The sequence below is a fragment of the Aristolochia californica genome, unplaced genomic scaffold, assembly GCF_029961685.1.
Source record: "Aristolochia californica isolate CCGP_79_NKW_82.1479 unplaced genomic scaffold, dmAriCali1.0.hap1 SCAF_6, whole genome shotgun sequence".
Classification (NCBI taxonomy): Eukaryota; Viridiplantae; Streptophyta; class Magnoliopsida; order Piperales; family Aristolochiaceae; genus Aristolochia; species Aristolochia californica.
This window is the reverse complement of record NW_027182257.1, coordinates 36,140,486-36,158,172: the sequence shown is the minus strand read 5'-3', so window position 1 is coordinate 36,158,172 and position 17,687 is coordinate 36,140,486. Positions and strand designations below refer to the sequence as shown.

The 17,687-nt window shown below is 35.9% G+C and overlaps 2 protein-coding genes and 1 non-coding gene across 4 annotated transcripts; all 3 read right to left on the bottom strand.

Moving 5' to 3' along the window:
* Nucleotides 1–864: 864 nt before the first annotated feature.
* On the bottom strand, nt 865–1,025 carry LOC137935588 (U1 spliceosomal RNA). The gene has a single exon (XR_011109289.1). It is a non-coding gene; the product is annotated as a U1 spliceosomal RNA (small nuclear RNA).
* A 2,885-nt stretch (nt 1,026–3,910) lies between these two features.
* Nucleotides 3,911–6,464, bottom strand: LOC137934596 (uncharacterized). Its single transcript, XM_068779033.1, has 7 exons — nt 6,213–6,464; nt 5,278–5,705; nt 5,031–5,194; nt 4,862–4,942; nt 4,700–4,775; nt 4,521–4,604; nt 3,911–4,349 (listed from the first exon to the last, which is right to left on the bottom strand). Exons 2-7 carry the CDS (start codon nt 5,690–5,692, stop codon nt 4,120–4,122), a joined length of 1,050 nt encoding a protein of 349 aa, XP_068635134.1. The 5' UTR covers nt 5,693–5,705; nt 6,213–6,464; the 3' UTR covers nt 3,911–4,119.
* A 1,311-nt stretch (nt 6,465–7,775) lies between these two features.
* On the bottom strand, nt 7,776–14,597 carry LOC137934025 (probable protein S-acyltransferase 14). Of its 2 annotated transcripts, XM_068778209.1 has the most exons (8): nt 14,150–14,597; nt 13,808–14,042; nt 13,602–13,693; nt 9,245–9,368; nt 9,070–9,155; nt 8,902–8,967; nt 8,190–8,322; nt 7,776–8,103 (listed from the first exon to the last, which is right to left on the bottom strand). In XM_068778209.1, the coding sequence occupies exons 1-7, from the start codon at nt 14,357–14,359 to the stop codon at nt 8,197–8,199; spliced, it is 939 nt and encodes a 312-aa protein (XP_068634310.1). In that variant the 5' UTR covers nt 14,360–14,597; the 3' UTR covers nt 7,776–8,103; nt 8,190–8,196. The 2 variants fall into 2 exon arrangements, with proteins under 2 accessions (XP_068634310.1, XP_068634309.1); XM_068778208.1 differs by having other exon boundaries at nt 7,776–8,322.
* Nucleotides 14,598–17,687: the final 3,090 nt, after the last annotated feature.

The window sequence follows — 17,687 nt, the reverse complement described above, 5'->3', positions numbered from 1 at the left end:
AAATATTTATATGCATTCATTTAAAACATGGTTTAGAAATTTTTATTCCCTAAAGCTCCATAACATACATGTGCCTAAAAAATTAAAGTTAGGTTGACTATCTACTTAGCTAGCGTTTTTAAGATTTTCTATTTGACTTTGACTTTAGTATATAAATCTTTTGTCTTTTTTTTTTTTTAAGTTCTTCACAACAACAATCTTTAATGTGTTTTTGCTTTGGGTCTTAACTAGGCCACTTAATTGAACATTTTTTGTCTTGAGGATATTTATATTGGAAGACATGTGCTTAAAATACACTTATAACACCTTCAGTAATACATTTTAAAGTTAGTCATTTTGTTATCGTAAAAATAATGGAGATCGATATCATTGTACAATTGGTCTAATACAAGAAATCACTTAATCAACACTAACTTATGGCCAAACAAACTCGCCTCACCCACACAAAATAAAAAATCAAAACCACTCGAATTCCCCACCGGTATTCTTTTTGTCAAGAAATTGCACTAAGAATATGCCATAGAAAAAGTAATTGTCAATGAAAAAATTGCCAACAATAATTAACCATTTTCCAGTAGAAATAGTTTTCACAATAAAATTATTTCTCGATGAAAATAATTTATTTATTATTTTAAAAACATTATATTTTAAATATTATATTTATTTTATTAAAAATAATATAAATTAACTTTATAAAATAATTCCCAATAAATTTTGTCAAGAATTAATTTTAATTAAAATATCTATTCTACCAAAAAATTAAAATACAAAGTGGTGATTTTGCTTGTGGGTCAGACTTCATCGAGTGAGACCAAGAAATCGACCTTCATCTCCTAGAACACAGAGAAAATTTTGACATAACTAATGGGGGCCGCGCGAACGCGTACCCCCCTATCACAAATTTTGACGTCCACTCTCCCACATGGGGAGATGGTAAAACAACTCTCCTCCCAAAGTGCAATGGAGGCAGCTGCCCTAGGCCATCGGCCTTCCTGATCACCGATAGACCCCGTCCAGGTAAGTATGACATTCTAACAATCCTCCTCAGTATTTATGGCAACATCTGACCGGCCTTTCGTTTGTCGAGTTCCGATGTGGGACTAAACGAAGTAGATAAGGAACTCTCCAAACTTATGGAGTAACCATGGACGGGAGAAGCTTGCTTGTTTATTTAATTAGGGCAAATCGGGAATTGGGGATAACTGGGGTCCTCACCTGTAACCACAGAATAGAAGTATTTTGATGCAATTTGCCTATTTTTTTTAGGGGAATTTCATATTTCAGCCTCTTCGTCACTCAACAGGTAGCCGACGGAAGTCTAACCTAATCTTTTCCAAATTTGATTCCCTTCAACACTACTCCTTTGTCGCTCTACGTTTTTCTCAAATTTCACGACGTCATTTATTCTGTTTCTTTCCTTTCAGATGTAAGATGCATTATTTCGTACTATATTCAGTGTTTAATATTTTCTTTGATACGTAACAATATGTATTTGGGTCCATGAAACTAGGGGTTGCTTCCAACCGAGCCAGTTCGATTCGGTATACCTGAATCTCGAATCCTAACTATTGATCGTTTGAGTTAACGAGCCGAGTTTCCGAATCAAGGTTCAGCTCAAAAACTCACAAGTCAGTTCGTTAATGGGCTCGTGAGTCACAGGATCGGGAGCCAGGGGGGGTTTGAGTTAACGAGCCGAGTTTGACCGAATCAAGGTTCAGCTCAAAAACTCACGAGTCAGTTCGTTAATGGGCTCGTGAGTCACAGGATCGGGAGCGGGGGGGGGGGGGGGGGAATGTCGATCCCCTCCTGTCCACCGCTCTGGCCACTACATTTCCTTCCTTTCGATTTCTTTTTCTTCCTCTGATTTTTTCACCTCTATTCCCATCGCCGAAGATAGGTCCTCACAGGCACCTTGCCTTCGCCCCGCATCGTCTTGACGGAAAACTAAAGAGAGTCGAGACATAAGTTGGGAAAAATAATTTTCTACCTCCCGTCGCGCAAAGATGATTTCGCATGCGTGAAAGTCACACGTGCAAAATCATAAACCAGTGCGAATACGATTTCACACGTGTGAGATAATAAACAAGTAAAAAAAAAAAACTTTTTATCTCTTCCTCATTGTGAAAGTCACACGTGCGAGATCATCAACCAGTGCGAATACGATTTTCGCACGTGTGAAAGTCACACATGCGAGATCATAAACAAGTAAAAAAAAAATCTCTTTGTCCCTTCGTCATGGCTCTTGAAGAAATTTTAGTAGAAATAAGTTTTTAGAAACTATTAGTGGTTTTTTCAATAAATATTGAAAAGAATTTTTAGTAGAAATATAGGGACTATTAGTACCTCATGTTTTTTGGAAATATTTTTCTAATTATTACTTCTTATTAAAAAATCATATAATTTTCTAAGTAAGATTTTCTTGCCAAGATGGGCAAGAAAACCGAACAATTTTGAATAAATATTTGATAGTTGATGCTATAATACTTTTAGCATGAGACAATTTTAATAACAATTTTGTGTTTGGTATTTTATTTGATTAAAAATTTTATCGATAAGTATAATAATATATTAGATTGATTATTAATTTTTATTTATTTCTCTAGAAGAGGCAATAAGAGTTCCATTTAATTTTCCTAAGAAAATTTTAAAATATTTATTATAATTTTCTAGTAAGTCTCTAATAATAATAAGATTTTATTTAAAGGTTTTTTTGGAAATATATCCTAGGAAAAACATTTCTAGTTTTTTCTAGAATATAAATTTTCAATCAGGGACACTAAGGAGGTCATAGTAAATTTATGGCTAGATTCAAAAATTACAAAATAAGTTAGACACATTGTGAGGTAAAAAAAATTAATATTGGTGGGTTCTAATCAATTATCGAGATTCAATCCCTAACCTCCCTATCATTCTTTTTAAAAAAATGTATGCATAATTTTATAAATAATTTATTTGACATATATTTTATGTAAAATATTAAATATAAGTTAACCTCAAAGTCTACTAGAACTCAAAACTCGAACTCGGTTAAATTTTTAGACTCGAACTCGATTACAATTTTAAGCTCGAGGTTAGGTCGACTCGAACTTGAGTTCAAAATCTTTAAATCAAATTCGGCATAGAAAGATTCTGACTCAAGTGGATTTGATTCCACCCTATACCTAATTTTAAGTAGAAGTCATGCTCAATTTTTTTGTAGAAATCGAACCCAAATTTATGTAAAATATATACCCAATTCTATATAAAAAATATATATAATTTTATTTATAATTTATTTAACATATATTTTTAAAATTTTTTTAATTATACAATAGAAATCAAACTCGATTAAAATTATTAAACTCAAACTCAATAACAATTTTTAAGGCGAGGCCACGCTCAATTACAACTCGAATTAGAAATATTTAGATCAAGTCGAATTCGAACTCTAAATTAGAAATATTTAAATCAAACTCATGCCAACCCTGAATTACCAGTGAAAATTATTTACTCTTTATTAACTCTCGTAAACCCACCATCGCCTTACTTTGGCACTTTTTTATTTTATTTTTCTCTTCTAGTTTCCAAGTTTCTAACCTCATTAAGCCCACCAGAAATAATTTTAAAAGCACCAAATTCTTCATCAGTGACGCCTATCATACAGTTGACAAGCATCAAGATGATATCAAAATAACTATTTTGAAAGCAGAGGCAGAGCCTTTGATTCATGTTTAAGATTACGAGACTGTTCTAGAGAAACATGCAAATAACGGGGACTCCATTTCTGTTCTTAGCTATTTCCCTTCATGAACTCTTCCATCGGACTCCATTGACAAGCACATAGAAACATTATTTACCAAGGGGTTTTAAAATGTTGGGACACGACAAACAGAAGCAAATGAGACCACGTCACAATCTCAACAGCTTGACCTGCAGCTTCAATCCAAATCTAAGCATTGATATCAAAGTGGAGTCTGCACTCAAGGGCAGAGCTTAATAGGACATCCAAGAGAAACAAGACTAAAGAAAAAACATCTGTCACAATTGACAGCTATATATGCTAGCTATAATATATCAGGCCGGGGTAATCCCCTACTGCTCAAACAAATTCATATCAAGAATCTGCTTGGCTTCTGTTAATCACGCTCGCCTGTTCATTGGGTTATCTCTTCCCTGACGATTCCCCCCAAAAGTGTGGTATTGAGATTCACTACCAGACGATCTTATCCTCTCCTCTGCTCCCTCTATCAACTTGTTGCTCCCATCTTCAACAGGTATACGCACCCTCTCACGAGCATTCGTTCCCGTAGTTGAAGGGAGCGCCCATCTCCCCTGCCCATTTTCTCTGCTGCTGGAACCAGCTCCAACGTCTGCAACAGCCACAGCAACACAAATTGCTTGTCACGGATCACCAAGGAATCATATACCTTATATATCTGCTATATCTGATCTACTGATACTCGCAGTGTAAGACGCCGACAACCAAAAATTTCCAACAAACAAACAAAACTAGAGACCCCATTTGATCCACCAAGGCTTACCCATATTATAAAATCCTTGGTCCCAACCAGGTAAGTGCTTCCGTGCATTCCCCCTCCAACTTTGCTCGAAGCCAGTAAGTTCATCTACAGACAAACCACATCTTAGCCTCTATATAATAATCATGTAGTCCAATACACACCTGGAAAACTCGTCTTTTTACTATGAAACATGAACTTACCCTCATTCAGATTATGCAACGTTTGCATTGTATCTACCCTGCCATCAGAATTCAGCTTCCTTGTAACCGTATGACCCTGCAAACAACCAATCAATCAAAGGAGAACATAAGAGGACATCTGCATGCTGAATTCTGATGAACAGTTGGTTAAGCATCTGCAACCTTATCATGGATTCCCTTGGACATCCTGTGGGTTGCCTTGCGATTAGTTGTATCAGCTTCTTTGGTCTCCTCCATGACCACCTATTCCACAGCCAAACAAGTATGATAAAACACAAAACGAGGACAAACAAGATACCAAACGATCCAACAAACTTGTCTCTCCAATTACCCCATCACCGCCCATCCTCCTAGTTGTAGAGTTAGTATAGTATGGTCCATTCACACCACCATAAGTCACACTGGAGCTATGGAAACTGAAAGAACGTGGCTGACTGTGTCCTCTTTCGTTTCTATTATAAGCATGTCTCAACTCACTGTGCTTACTCTTTTTCTCTGCAAGAAAATAGAAAAATTTCAGGACAACATTGTTGGATTAGGAGATGATGGAGGAAACGAGGAGAACGACTATTATCTACCTTCATTTTGGTCATCTGGGTCCTCAACGACAGGTTCTTTATTTGGCCTAGAATGCTTTCTAGGATTATCGTTCTTCTCGTTGTCGTCTTTGTCTCCATCATCATCGGACGGTATCTCCTCGATAATAGGTCCTCTTGACTTACTCGACGGCAAGGGCTGATCTTCAATGAAACCAGAAGGTGTCGACCTACCAAAGAAGCTTCCTCCGTCGCTGAACAAGCTACTGCCAAACAATCTAGGCCCAAACATGCTAGAGCCGAACATGCCTCCAAATGGTTGAGTAAAGAAAGGATCGTCGAAAGGGTCTCTTCCGCCGAAGAAGCTCGACATTGGGTTTATGGGACCCCCAGAACCAGCGAAGGGATCACCAAAATGAAAAAAAGGATCTCCGCCTTCTCCTCTGCCCCTTTGCATTTTATCTCTGATCCTATGTAGGAAACGAGGATCAAGACAAAACAGGAAGAAAAATAATAATCTGAGACGCCATCATCATCATCATCTTCAAAAGCAAGAAAGAAACCCTCATATGATCAAAATTACAATCTGGGAAGTTAGAATTAACGAATTACATAGATGTCATCACAGCCAAAGAACCCATACATCACCACATGGACAAAGATCGCAAGCACACAATGTCACCCAAACTGGAAAAGAGCAGAGAAAAGAAAAAAAACCCTAGAAAGACCTAACACGTTACCCGCACATTTCACCAAACTAACCGTCTTTCTCCAACAAAAAAGAAATCTCGTCAACCAGAATCAAATCTAAAACAGGCAATATCACAGGCACATAGAACAAAAATCCAATTCAAGGAATAATCAGCTAATTCCACAAAAAAGAAAACAAAAAGTATTATCCATGAAAGAGGCAACCTAAAATTCCAAATAAAATTATCACAAACTCAGTTAACACTACACAGCCAGGAAAAGCGCACCTTTTCTTCTTCTTCTTTTTTTTTTTCTTTTTTCTTTTTTCCTCCCGAAAACCAGAAGGCTACCTTCGCTAAGAGATAGAGCGACTCGAACCGTCGGAGTTTGCCCTATCTGCAGCAGAAATTTTGCCAATTTGGCTTTCTGAAGGAAAGAATTGGCGAGGTGGAGGGGGAATATATGCGAGAGAGATGAGAAAGTGGAGAAGGGAGAAGAACTTTCTAGTATCGGCGGCAGTCGGGAGATTTCGGGAAAGGCAAGACACGTGTCGTCCAGCTTATGTCGGTTGCGGAAAGAAGAGAGAGAGTTGGCAGGGACGCGGTCCGAGAGCTTAGCATAGGTCTTAATAGGACAAATCTGCGTTCAACACAAGCCCATTAGCTTCTGATTTAATTGATTAAAAAGTAAAAAATTAGACCAAAATAACTAGATAAAAATATTTTATTCTTAAATTTTTGGTAATTAAATAAATATTTAATAATAAATTATTGAAAACAATTATATTATTTAATTTAAAAGCTAATATTTTACATATTCTTATTTTTAACATTTTAAATGGATTAACCTGAACCTAAGGGAGTTGAATTTGGGGTGGGTCGATTTTGGATCAACCCATTTAACAAACATGGTTTTGTTGATCCAACCCCAATCTAACTATTCCCATCCCTAGTTTCCAATTGTTAACGAGACAGAGTAACACTTAATTGAGTTTTATACATGTCCTGTAAAATATATTACATAATTCTTATGAAGAATAAAAAATAAAGCACAAATAATTATTTATTTTATTATAATAAGGCTATCAATGACTATCTCAGTTATCCGATCAACAACTATCTCAATTATTCGATTATGATCAGACGGCTAACATAGCCGTTTTGCATGTTTCGCACCAAATGATTTCTCGTATTAGATTAACCGTGTACGAAACATACGAAACGCCTATCTCAACCAAATAATTGAGATAATCGCTGATCAGACGGCTAAGCCAACCATTGATCATATCGCACAATCGAGATAGCATTTTGCATGTTTCACACTACATGATTTTTCGTATTAGATCAACTCTCTCTCTCTCTCTCTCTCTCTCTCTCTCTCTCTCTCTCTCTCTCTCTCTCTCTCTCTCTCTCTATATATATATATATATATATACACACACTCACCAATAAACAAAACAAAACAATATTTTTTTATCACGAGTAATAAAATTATCTAAAAAAAATTACTTTAAAGATGTGAAATAAACTTTATTTGTTCAACACAAGAGTAGTAATGTGAGAGATTTTGGTAATTAAAATAGATAATAAATTAACACTCCAAGTCCTACAATCAAATGAAACTTATACCCCATGACCCCCTCCCACATAAAAACGGAAACACTGCCATCATGGAGGCTCCTACTTTTAAGAGAAGGCAACAAGAAAAGGCACAGACCACCCCTACCACGGTCGTCCCTACGAGGGAAGGGCTGAGCCCTTCCGTAGGTTCTCGAGAGGCCCTCCGAGCCCCACAAGAGATGAAAGTAATTACCCAAAATTCAAATATGCTCAGGTTTACTATTCAGGAAATGCCCAGAAACGAATTTATGATGTATATCACTAACATTTTACAGTGTATCAAGTATCAACAGACCTAGCTCCAGCACCCTTCCCACAAATCACACCTACCATCATCATACACATATCACAGTTATAAAGCCCCATATCGTTGTCATCTCTCCTAATCCCCCACCCTGTAATTCAAACAACATATAAAACAAAAATCAGCTCCCAAGGTAAAACAGTCGAAAGACTCCCACCAGTTACACCAGTTTTCCCTCAGGCTATAGCTTCTCTCACTAAAAAGAGCTAAGAAGCTGTATTACTGATCCTAGTTTCACCGGGTTCCTCCTCAATCCTGAAAATGGTCAGTTTGGAGAAATTATTTGCTTTTCCATGTACCCTTTGCCAGTGAAGAAGTCGCAGATTGGCCCATATTGTTACCAGACAGTCAGAACTCCTGCGCATCCAAGTCAGGCTTGGATGGATACTCGAGGCCCTGTAATGCTGGCATTCTCCTTAGGTCTTCTTCAGAATACGCTGGGATGAACCAGTATCTCTTGTCTACCCCAAAAACCTGGTTCCAAAATATGAAACTCAGAAGCCATGTAAAGAAAAAAACCTATCTGTTTATCTACAGGGAACCCAACAAGTTTAAACATCAAAACAGAGAAACAACTACTTCAGTAGGTATTGTAGGGAAAGCAGGAAATTCAATACCTGTTCTGAGTACTTATATACTAAACATAAGCAACATATTGGTAAACTTGGAAATTTTGACAAATTTACATTTTCTTTACAGCAATGGACTATCAACGATGGTGTAAGGGTCGGAACCGAGACCCCAACTAGATCCCTGAAATTCTAAGTGGAACTGCCTGAGTCGGGTCATTACTCAGGTGAGTTGGGAGGGCTTTGCCCAGAATAGGAGTGAGCCGACCCATCCCTTTCCAAAACCGAGTTGCAGGTCAACTCGCCTGCTTGGAACACCATGCTATCAACACATAATATTAATGTCATTTAAGCAAGCTGAAAGGACAATATATACCCAACTAATGTAACAAAAAGTCAAAAGAAAAATAACAAATATACTAGTAAGAGTCAGATGTCAATTAAATAACTACAATTGGCATGAGCACGGGATGCATGCACAAACCTGTTCAAAGTTCTTTCTTCTACCAAGGTCATACCGCCATTTCGGTGTACTCTTCTTCTCATAAGCCTGTGGGAATAATTTATGTTTCTTACATTTAAATTAATACCATTAACAGCTACAACCAAAAGAGAAACTTGAAAGAAAAAAGCCAAAGTAGAAAATACTAACCTCAATTGTTGTAGTGTTACCAGCCACCAATGAACAATGCATGATGAGGAACCCCATCACACTGAGTGCAAATGCTAAGTTCAACACTGGACAGCATCAACAAAAAATCAAAAATAGAGTCAGGACAATCCTATAAGCAACTAGAATAAAAATAAACAGAAAAAGATATGCTTACCAAATGCAAGAAAAGTAGAGGCAAGGCTTCCTGGAGTTCCAGGGATCTCTCCGTCACTGAAGAAGGCTATAAAATGTGGCAATAACGACAATGTGACAAGGCTTGTCTCAAGAAATGTGTAAAGCTGCATTGTGGCCCCATAAAGAGAAGAAAAATGAAACCCAAATATAAAGAGAGCTGCTGAAATCTAGATAAAAATGAAGGCCGGTGCAAACACAAAAGGAACTAAAAGATGTTCATTAGCCAGTATTAGTGTATCTATCAACAAGCTAGTCAGAATGCGACATATTTGGATTCACAAGAAAAGCAACATTAAAAGCAAAGTCTGAGATGGCCGACCATGCATGCAAATGAAGAAAGAAGATCTTAGACAAAAATGAGTGATACAGTTAATTAGAACAAGAATACACAAAACCACTGTGCTCCTAACTTGATGAATTAGAAGATCTTTCAAAACATAAAGTTGAGATTAAGAAGGAAAAAAAAGGTTTCTGCGCATGGTGACTAAATGTGTCAGAGAAGCAAACGATAATCTAAATCCTCTGCAAATTCTTGGGTGCCCTCCCTCATTTCAGTAACATTTGCAAATATTTTTTCCTTCGTTTATGTTTATCTTTTTATCTGTAGGCACTTTGTTTGTGTTAAATCATCACATGTATCACCATTCGAGGAAACAAGGTCAAATATTTCAAAAAATAAAAATGTTTGACTACAATATCAAATATAAAGCAAAGAAATGAAAGAAAAAAAACTTGAAAGCATACTTGACCAACAGAACTAATATCTGACAAACCAATAGTACACTCGCAATGCTTATGTATGTCTATATCCCATTTTCCAAATCCTCTGCAAATACAATCCTCTCTTGGGAGCCCTTTCTCATTTCAGTAACATTTGCAAATACTTTTTTGCTTTGTTTATGCCTATCTTTTTATCTGTAGGCACTTTGTTTGTGTTTATTCATTACATGTATCAATACTCGAGGAAACAAGGTCAAATATTTCAAAAAAAAATTTGTATAACTATATTATCAAATATAAAGCAGAGAAAGGAAAGAAAAAAGATTTGATAGCATACTTGACCAACAGAACTAATATCTGACAAGCAATTAGTACACACGCAATGCTTATGTATGTCAATATCCCACATCTCAATCAGACAAAACAAAGGCAGCTGTAACCATCTGACAGTGCTTAAGAGGTAACTGTTCTTTTCCAGAGAAAATATACAATTACTAGTATTCTAGTTCAATAAATTAAATTTAATCCAAGCACATATTTTCACTTGAAAACATTAAATTTTATGATTTTTTAAAATTTTTTTAATAGTCAGTGAGCCTATGAGGCATCTAAGGCCCAAGATTACTACCACATTACATCTATCCGAACCCTAACCGGTGAAATCTCTCAATGGTTCATCCTGCGGACTAATGGATGGTCAATGCAAAGAAATGTTTTCTTTACCATTGGCTACAGATTTGATTGGTTTCGTTGCTTCTAAACGATCCGTTGTCAGTTATTTGAGGCATGAATTTCCAGTACTTCTTTCTTTTTTAATACTGATGGCACATTCTTTTCCTGAAATCAAGAAAGAAAAGGAAAAGGAAATAAAAAATGAAAGAAAATAGATAGAAAGCAATTCTCAAAAAAAAAAAAAAAAAAAGCAACCCAATATTCAAAAGCAATGAGATTTGACCACAATATATAACCCTCTGAAGTCCCTCATAAACCAGTCAATCTACTTCTAATTAAAAAAGAGTGGCACTTCTATTGGCTCACATTTGGAGGCAGTCCTAGATGTCCATGTCTTTCGATATCTGACCGTTCAACTTATAAAGGACTCTATATCAGAAGTGTGGGCTTCTACAAACCACAAAATATCACTACTACAGGTTTGAAAGCTTCCTGCCAAGACATATCAAAATCTTCATCAAGGGAAACTCAGAAGAATAATTGTAGAAGCACTAACTTCAACTTGGCTACCAGAAAGAATAGGAGTGGCCTGAAAAACCATGATAGATACAACGGAGTATATCATAATTGCCATATCCAAAAAACAGACATAAGAACATTAATGCAAGAAGCTGAAGATGCAAAGCCAAAAACAAATTGTCATAGTCCCTCCAGAAATGATTATTCAATGATAAGAAAGAATAAACGCTCTGATTGAGGTTCACTAGGTTTTATCTCCATGAGAATCAGGTTTTGGCTTTTAGCACAAACTAAAAGTGAGACGTTTAGATCATTCATACCAATGGGTGATGGCTGAAAGAAGGACACCAAATATGTGATGGTTTACAGTGCCTTCATGTAAGTGTCCATAAGAATCACAGCTGAAGCTTCCAATCAGAAATGATGTGTTTAAAACAGTATGCTCCAAGTCACTTCATTAAACACCAAGCCACACAACGAAAACCACATCACTTGATGTTTATTGTATACTGAGCACATTAATTCTAAGGTACCCATGCTGTTAGTCTTGTTTATCCAGGTAATACTTAAATCTTCAGGAACTCAGATGCAAAGGTCATTAAGAAACCACAATGCCACATATCTGTCGACATTCTATGCCTAGACATTTAATGAATGGGAGTAGGAAACAATTGTAAAAATGTGAGCTTCAAGGAGAAAAGGAGAGAAAATGGAGAGAGAAGGAGAACGAAGTGTGTGTGAGGCTGCACTCTCTTAGTGCAAAAATTGAGCCCCCTTTCAATTAAATATTACTTAAAAGTGAAAACTTAAAAAAGTTAAAAAAATGCCCTACACGGCTTAAACCCTCATAACTCATTGAATACTAAACATACTATCAAACTTGAAACTTATACTTCTAACATGAAAAGTAGCCCACTGCTATCTTACAAGGCGCATACCAGACTGGTGAAAAGACCAAAATATACTTATATGAATTCTAACAACAATGTTTCAAGATGCCTGTATGATATTTAATTCATAAAAATAACAATCAGAACATCAATCTAAAGATGATAAATAAAGATGCCTTCTTTTATGGACATTGCAAATATATTAAGTACAAATTCAACATTCTATAATTAAAAGGGATAACCTTCTCTCGCTCTTCTCTCGGGATTTTTGTCGAGGCTTCAACTGAGGATCCAAAAGAACACAGATTTAATCATGAGCTCGTTTTGGAGTTGGAACCTCTAAACTGACCTCAGATGGACCTAGACCTAGTGTCAGTTGATGCTAATGAAAGCCAGCTTCATTCATATAATGGCCCAACCATGCCCAGTTCACAGCTGTAATCATGTCTTTGTAGCATGGACAAACCAGCCAATATGTGGCTATTAGCTTTGACAGCCCAACACTTGGTTCCTCATGGCTTGCACCTGTATTTAATAATATTTGAGTACTGCATTTTTTAGGCTGTTAAGACTCTTAATGCCATTCATTATTTTGAAAATATAGTTTGAAGCATTTTGACTCAGTTTTCTCTTGCTTGAAGCTTAACAATATTGATGAATTTATAAGCAAAAGCAATGGCAGTATCAAAAAAGTGAAACAGTAGTATCAGCTTCTTCTTAACTGTAGTCACACATTATTTTACTGGACAAACCTTAGAAACAATGGTAGACTGATTAAATTTCATTTTTTTGTGGATTAGTTTGAAAAAATTCTTCAGAATCCAAACCTTTCAATCCCAATTTAATAATTAAGTTACTAGAGCCTCTCTGTTTTTTTTTAATCATGTTATCTAAACACAAAAAACAAGATATAGAAAAAAAAAAAGAACATTGTGTAGGTTGTCTCAGTACAACAAAGAGAAATTTGAGATCCAATGCAGATTTTGCAAGCAAAATTCAACCGTCATTTTGTACCATAGTAGCTGCAGAAGCTTGCCATCCACCAAATCTCTTTTAATGGCTATTTACGATTGTTAAGCATCAAAGCCAGACCTCCAGCATGGGAAATTCTATATTAAAAAATGGTTGACAATAAAGAAAAATTATCGTTATGTTTAGTGCCTACTGTAATATATACATGTCAAGAAGTCATATGTTATTTAAAAGAAGGAATCACCAAAACAAACATCCCATCTCCCTACATCAAATGATAATTAAGAATCTATATTATACTAATACGTTAACATTCAAACTATCATTTTGGCCATGGATGTGTCCTGGCAAACACAATTTTTAAGTCAGCACGGAAGGACACATAAAATAAAATTTTAAAATAAAAAAAGTGCCATCAATGTCTTTGTGTGTATTCACTCCTTAACTAATCATCTAATTTTGTAAATAACATAAATGCCAAAGATAATAAACTGACCCCAACTGACCCTGATGAAGATAATTGAAGAATTTATAAATGGAAGGTTATGTGATAGAGGAATATACCAGGAAAAGAAGAAAGTACTTATAGTTCAAAGCTCCAACACAATTGACAACCCACACACAATGATGATCCATCTTGAGCACACACCTTCCACCTACAACCAAGAAGGCATATTCAATCAGATGATGCACTCTTTTTATTCTTTCTCAACAAACTTTTAAGAAAGTTAAAAAAGACAAGAAAGAGTGACTGGTATAAATGAACTTACAAACAGAACAGTGATGGCAACGAGGAGGCTTCGGCTGGTTACACTTTCTGCAGCCTCTAATTCTCGGATTAGCAGTGTCCGGAAGTGGTGCTCCCGACTGGGATCCAGCAAACTCCGGACCCGTCAAGGGAAGAGTTTCACCTCTCTCCTCATCCAAAACGGGCCTCCAATTCGGCGGCACACCCCCTGGATCCGTCAAAACCACCGAAAAGTAGCTCCAAAGTAACATCACCAACTGCAAAATTCACTATTTCAGGAAACACTTCACCAAAAACCCAACTCACTCAGAAGTACTTCACCACATAAAAGATGGAAATAACCACAACAAAATGGCAAACTTACCAGAAAATGGAAGGCGAGCAATAAGGCGAAGGCGTATACAGAATCAAGACCCCCGTTTGATAACAGAGGCCCATAATTAGTAATAACCACGGCGTAGTACGTGACACTGACGACACTAAGAACCAAGAGGATCATGATCGAACCCAAACCTCGTAAGGCCGTGCAGAATTTGAAGACGTTCCAGGCCATTATGGCGCCGGATCTGTGCATTGTTTACCGAAATGAAGGAAGAAGAAGGAGAGAAAGAAAATAAGTATATCGTGCTCTTAGTTTTCTGTGTACTTAATCTGTCTGAATCTAGGGTTGGAGGTTTCGGGAGGGCTTGATCAGCTGGGAATCTGGAAATTCCCGCAGGGGGCGTGAAATTCCGTTCCCAGAAGCTCCTAATGAACGAAATGCGTCTATTCTCACATAAACCAGGGGAGACGAAGAAATTCTTTATTTCCCATGTATAAGTTTTTTTTCTTAATCTAAGAAGTAATAGTGAAGATAGAGGAGGGGGGGGGGTGGTGTGGAATCTGGCGAGCGAGGCAGATGCACAAATCATGTTAGAGGTGTCATTAGCATTAAAACACATTTAACATATATTTAAAACTTTGCATAAAATATAAAATTATGCATAAATTTTACTTAAAATTATGCATAATCTCTGCACTATGACAAATTTATCAAACCATTCTCATGTTTTTACAAATTAAAATGTGTTTGTACTTTGTCTTTTTCTGTTCCAAATCCCAAAATAAATTAAATCCTTCCTACATAGAAACCAAAACCTTAATCAAATAGTCACAAAACAAGATTACTTTACAGACAAGAAAAACTATTTTTTCCCCAAATTATAGCAAATTATCTTACAGTCAACGAGGTCGCCACGGAATAAACCAGAAGAAACACACTAGTTCACTGGTAAACAAAACAGTACAATTAATAAAGGAAAATAGGCATAGTATACCACAGATAAAAACTACAAAAAAAAGAAAAATAAAAGAAGTTTGAAAGCTTACTTGATAATAATGAATCAATGACGTAGTAGCTCTAAAGATGAGAACACTTATGTTGTGATCAAATGTAGATCTCCCCAACTTGCATGCTGCATTGAGTGGAAGATGAGTGATGGGTTGGTATCATGCGGGGAAAAAGATGAAGATAGACTTACAAGCAGCTTGGAGATCAACAGTTAATGGTGAATACTAGCATGCATGAAGACACCATGAGAGTTTATAGCATGGAGCAGATGCACTAGCACGGTCTAGTCCTCTTGTTGGGTCAAACCAAATTTTGGGAAATTATTTCTGATTAAATTGACAAATCAGAAAGAGTAATTTTCAAATTTTTGATAGGACTCCCCTTAGCCTACTCACAATCAAGCTTCTTATTGAAGATATGGACAAGTCGAGTATCATTGATGTAATTATCCTTCGATCTTTTATCTCTTATTCACTCATACTAAGGTAAAAGGTATACTTATAATATTTATACTTTTGGTATCTATAAATAAAGCTTAAGGGGGGAGTGTTAGGAAATACGTCCACAACCCTAATTCTCCTCTCACTCTCTCCTCAATGTGTTTTCCTTTCTCCATCTTTCTCTTAGATGTTTCTCTTCTCTCTTCTCTCTCCTCTTCTTCTTCTTCTTCTTCTGTTTCTCCATTCTCTCCTTTATCGAATATTGTAACCTATAAAATCCTGAAAATCAACATGGTATCAGAGTAGTGATTTCAAGATTCTAATTATTTTCTTATACTCAAATTATGAGTCATGAAGGTGTTGTTTGGTTTCGAAGATTGCATGGGGTTGTTCGGTTTGCAGTTGTTGCATGAGCTAATTCGAAAAAGATAAGTTATTTCCCTTGTTCTCTCTATCTTATATATCTTAAGTAGAAGATACATCATGTTGCCCTTTGGTATCTGGTTCATGCCTGGAGTATTTGTTCTTTGGTATGATAACTGGTAAGATTGCTGCTTCTTCATTTTTGAAAAGAATGAAACAATAAGATAGATGTGTTGTGATCTTCAATTGATAATATTATATTTTGAAAATTAGTAGTTTAATCTATCACTACTGGATGTTTTCCTTTTTATCATATACCTGAGTTGAATTGTTGTAATAACACTTAATAGATTGTTGAAGTTTGACGTCTTGCATTGTTGTTTACTGCATGCAAAGAAGCTCTCCTTGAGTTTTAAATTTCTGGATGAATTCTAGCATATTGAACAGAGATTTAACTTCCATTTTTTGAAGCCTCTTTGATCTCAAACATCTCTTATCTTTGGAAATATTTCCTTATTCACAAGTGTCGCTAATTAAATCAAGTTTATCATAAGAAACTTTCTATTTTTAATCTACAAAATCTGGAAAGTATTCAAGACAAAATATGTATGAGTATTTAACATAAACGGGCCGTTGAGATATGCAATTATCAAAGAATAGGCCTTTCCATACTTGTTGTTGATAAAAAACTTGTTGTTTTTAATCTTTGTTGTTGCTTGTTGTAAGACAAGTATTACAAACTGTATTCAGCTCAAGTTCAGAATTTTCTTGGATCAGTAATCTCTTATCTCAGATGTCTATCACAACAACAGCCATTCAGCTCGAGTTCAAAACTTTCTCGATTCAGTAATCTCTTCTCTCAAATGTCTATCACAACAACAACCATATGGAAGACCTATTCTTCTCTGTCCATTACAACAATTATTCTTACAAGCAACAAGATATCATATCTTCAATAACAACACTTGGTCTTTCACTGCTTAGTTTTAGAACTTGTTTAGTTCTAAAGTTATATCTCTAATACATGGATATTATAGTAGTGTTTTGTTACAACAACAAGTGGTATCTTGTAACTGCAGGTTATCTTTTAGCAGTTACTCTCTTCTTTTTCTGAGATGTGAATTTGGTCTCTATTCCAGCAACAACAATCGCCAACTTTTTATTCAAAAAACTATTAGAATCGACTTGAGCAAACGTTTGATTATTCCATTGTTTTTTGGTGAATTATTTTTTCTGGTTGTATGTTATCTCTCTATTACAAGGACCTTGCAACAGGTATCGAAACAACAAATAATGGCCTTTGTGATAGCAGCTTCAATTCAATCTTAGTGAAAACAATGTTGTTGTGGACAACAACATTGATTCGTTTTTTGAACTCCCTTACAATGTAAATACTTGTTGAATGAGATCTCTTGTAGTGATTCTGACATAGACTTAGCTTTAGAGCCTGGTTTCTTCTTTATTATTTGAAGAAGTATTTGCAGCAGAGTAAGGAACTCAGTTTGAGTTCTTGTTCATTAAAGCAGAAGAAGTGATAATAATTTTGCCACTCTCGGTTCATCAAGAACTCATCTGTTCGGTTTTTCTTTGGTCTTCATCCTCTCAACCCAAGTCTAGTTTGATATTGGCTGGACTCATACATATAAGATCAAGGATCAAATGGTATTTTTGAAAGATATTCTGATATTGTCTTGTTGACCTTACTACAAAGTTGCATTTTTTCTCTACTATCATCTACTGCTATCAAGGAGATATATTTTTGTTGTTAT

Coding starts and splice junctions, on each gene's coding strand:
- LOC137934596 (XM_068779033.1), bottom strand. CDS start 5,692: ATGCAAAGGGGCAGAGGAGAAGGCGGAGATCCTTTTTTTCATTTTGGT. Junction 4,776..4,861: donor CCAAGGGAATCCATGATAAG/GTTGCAGATGCT, acceptor GGTTGTTTGCAG/GGTCATACGGTTACAAGGAA. Junction 4,605..4,699: donor GTTGCATAATCTGAATGAGG/GTAAGTTCATGT, acceptor GTTTGTCTGTAG/ATGAACTTACTGGCTTCGAG.
- LOC137934025 (XM_068778208.1), bottom strand. CDS start 14,359: ATGCACAGATCCGGCGCCATAATGGCCTGGAACGTCTTCAAATTCTGC. Junction 13,694..13,807: donor TTGCCATCACTGTTCTGTTT/GTAAGTTCATTT, acceptor TCTTGGTTGTAG/GTGGAAGGTGTGTGCTCAAG. Junction 9,369..13,601: donor AGTACTTTCTTCTTTTCCTG/GTATATTCCTCT, acceptor GCCACAATGCAG/CTTTACACATTTCTTGAGAC.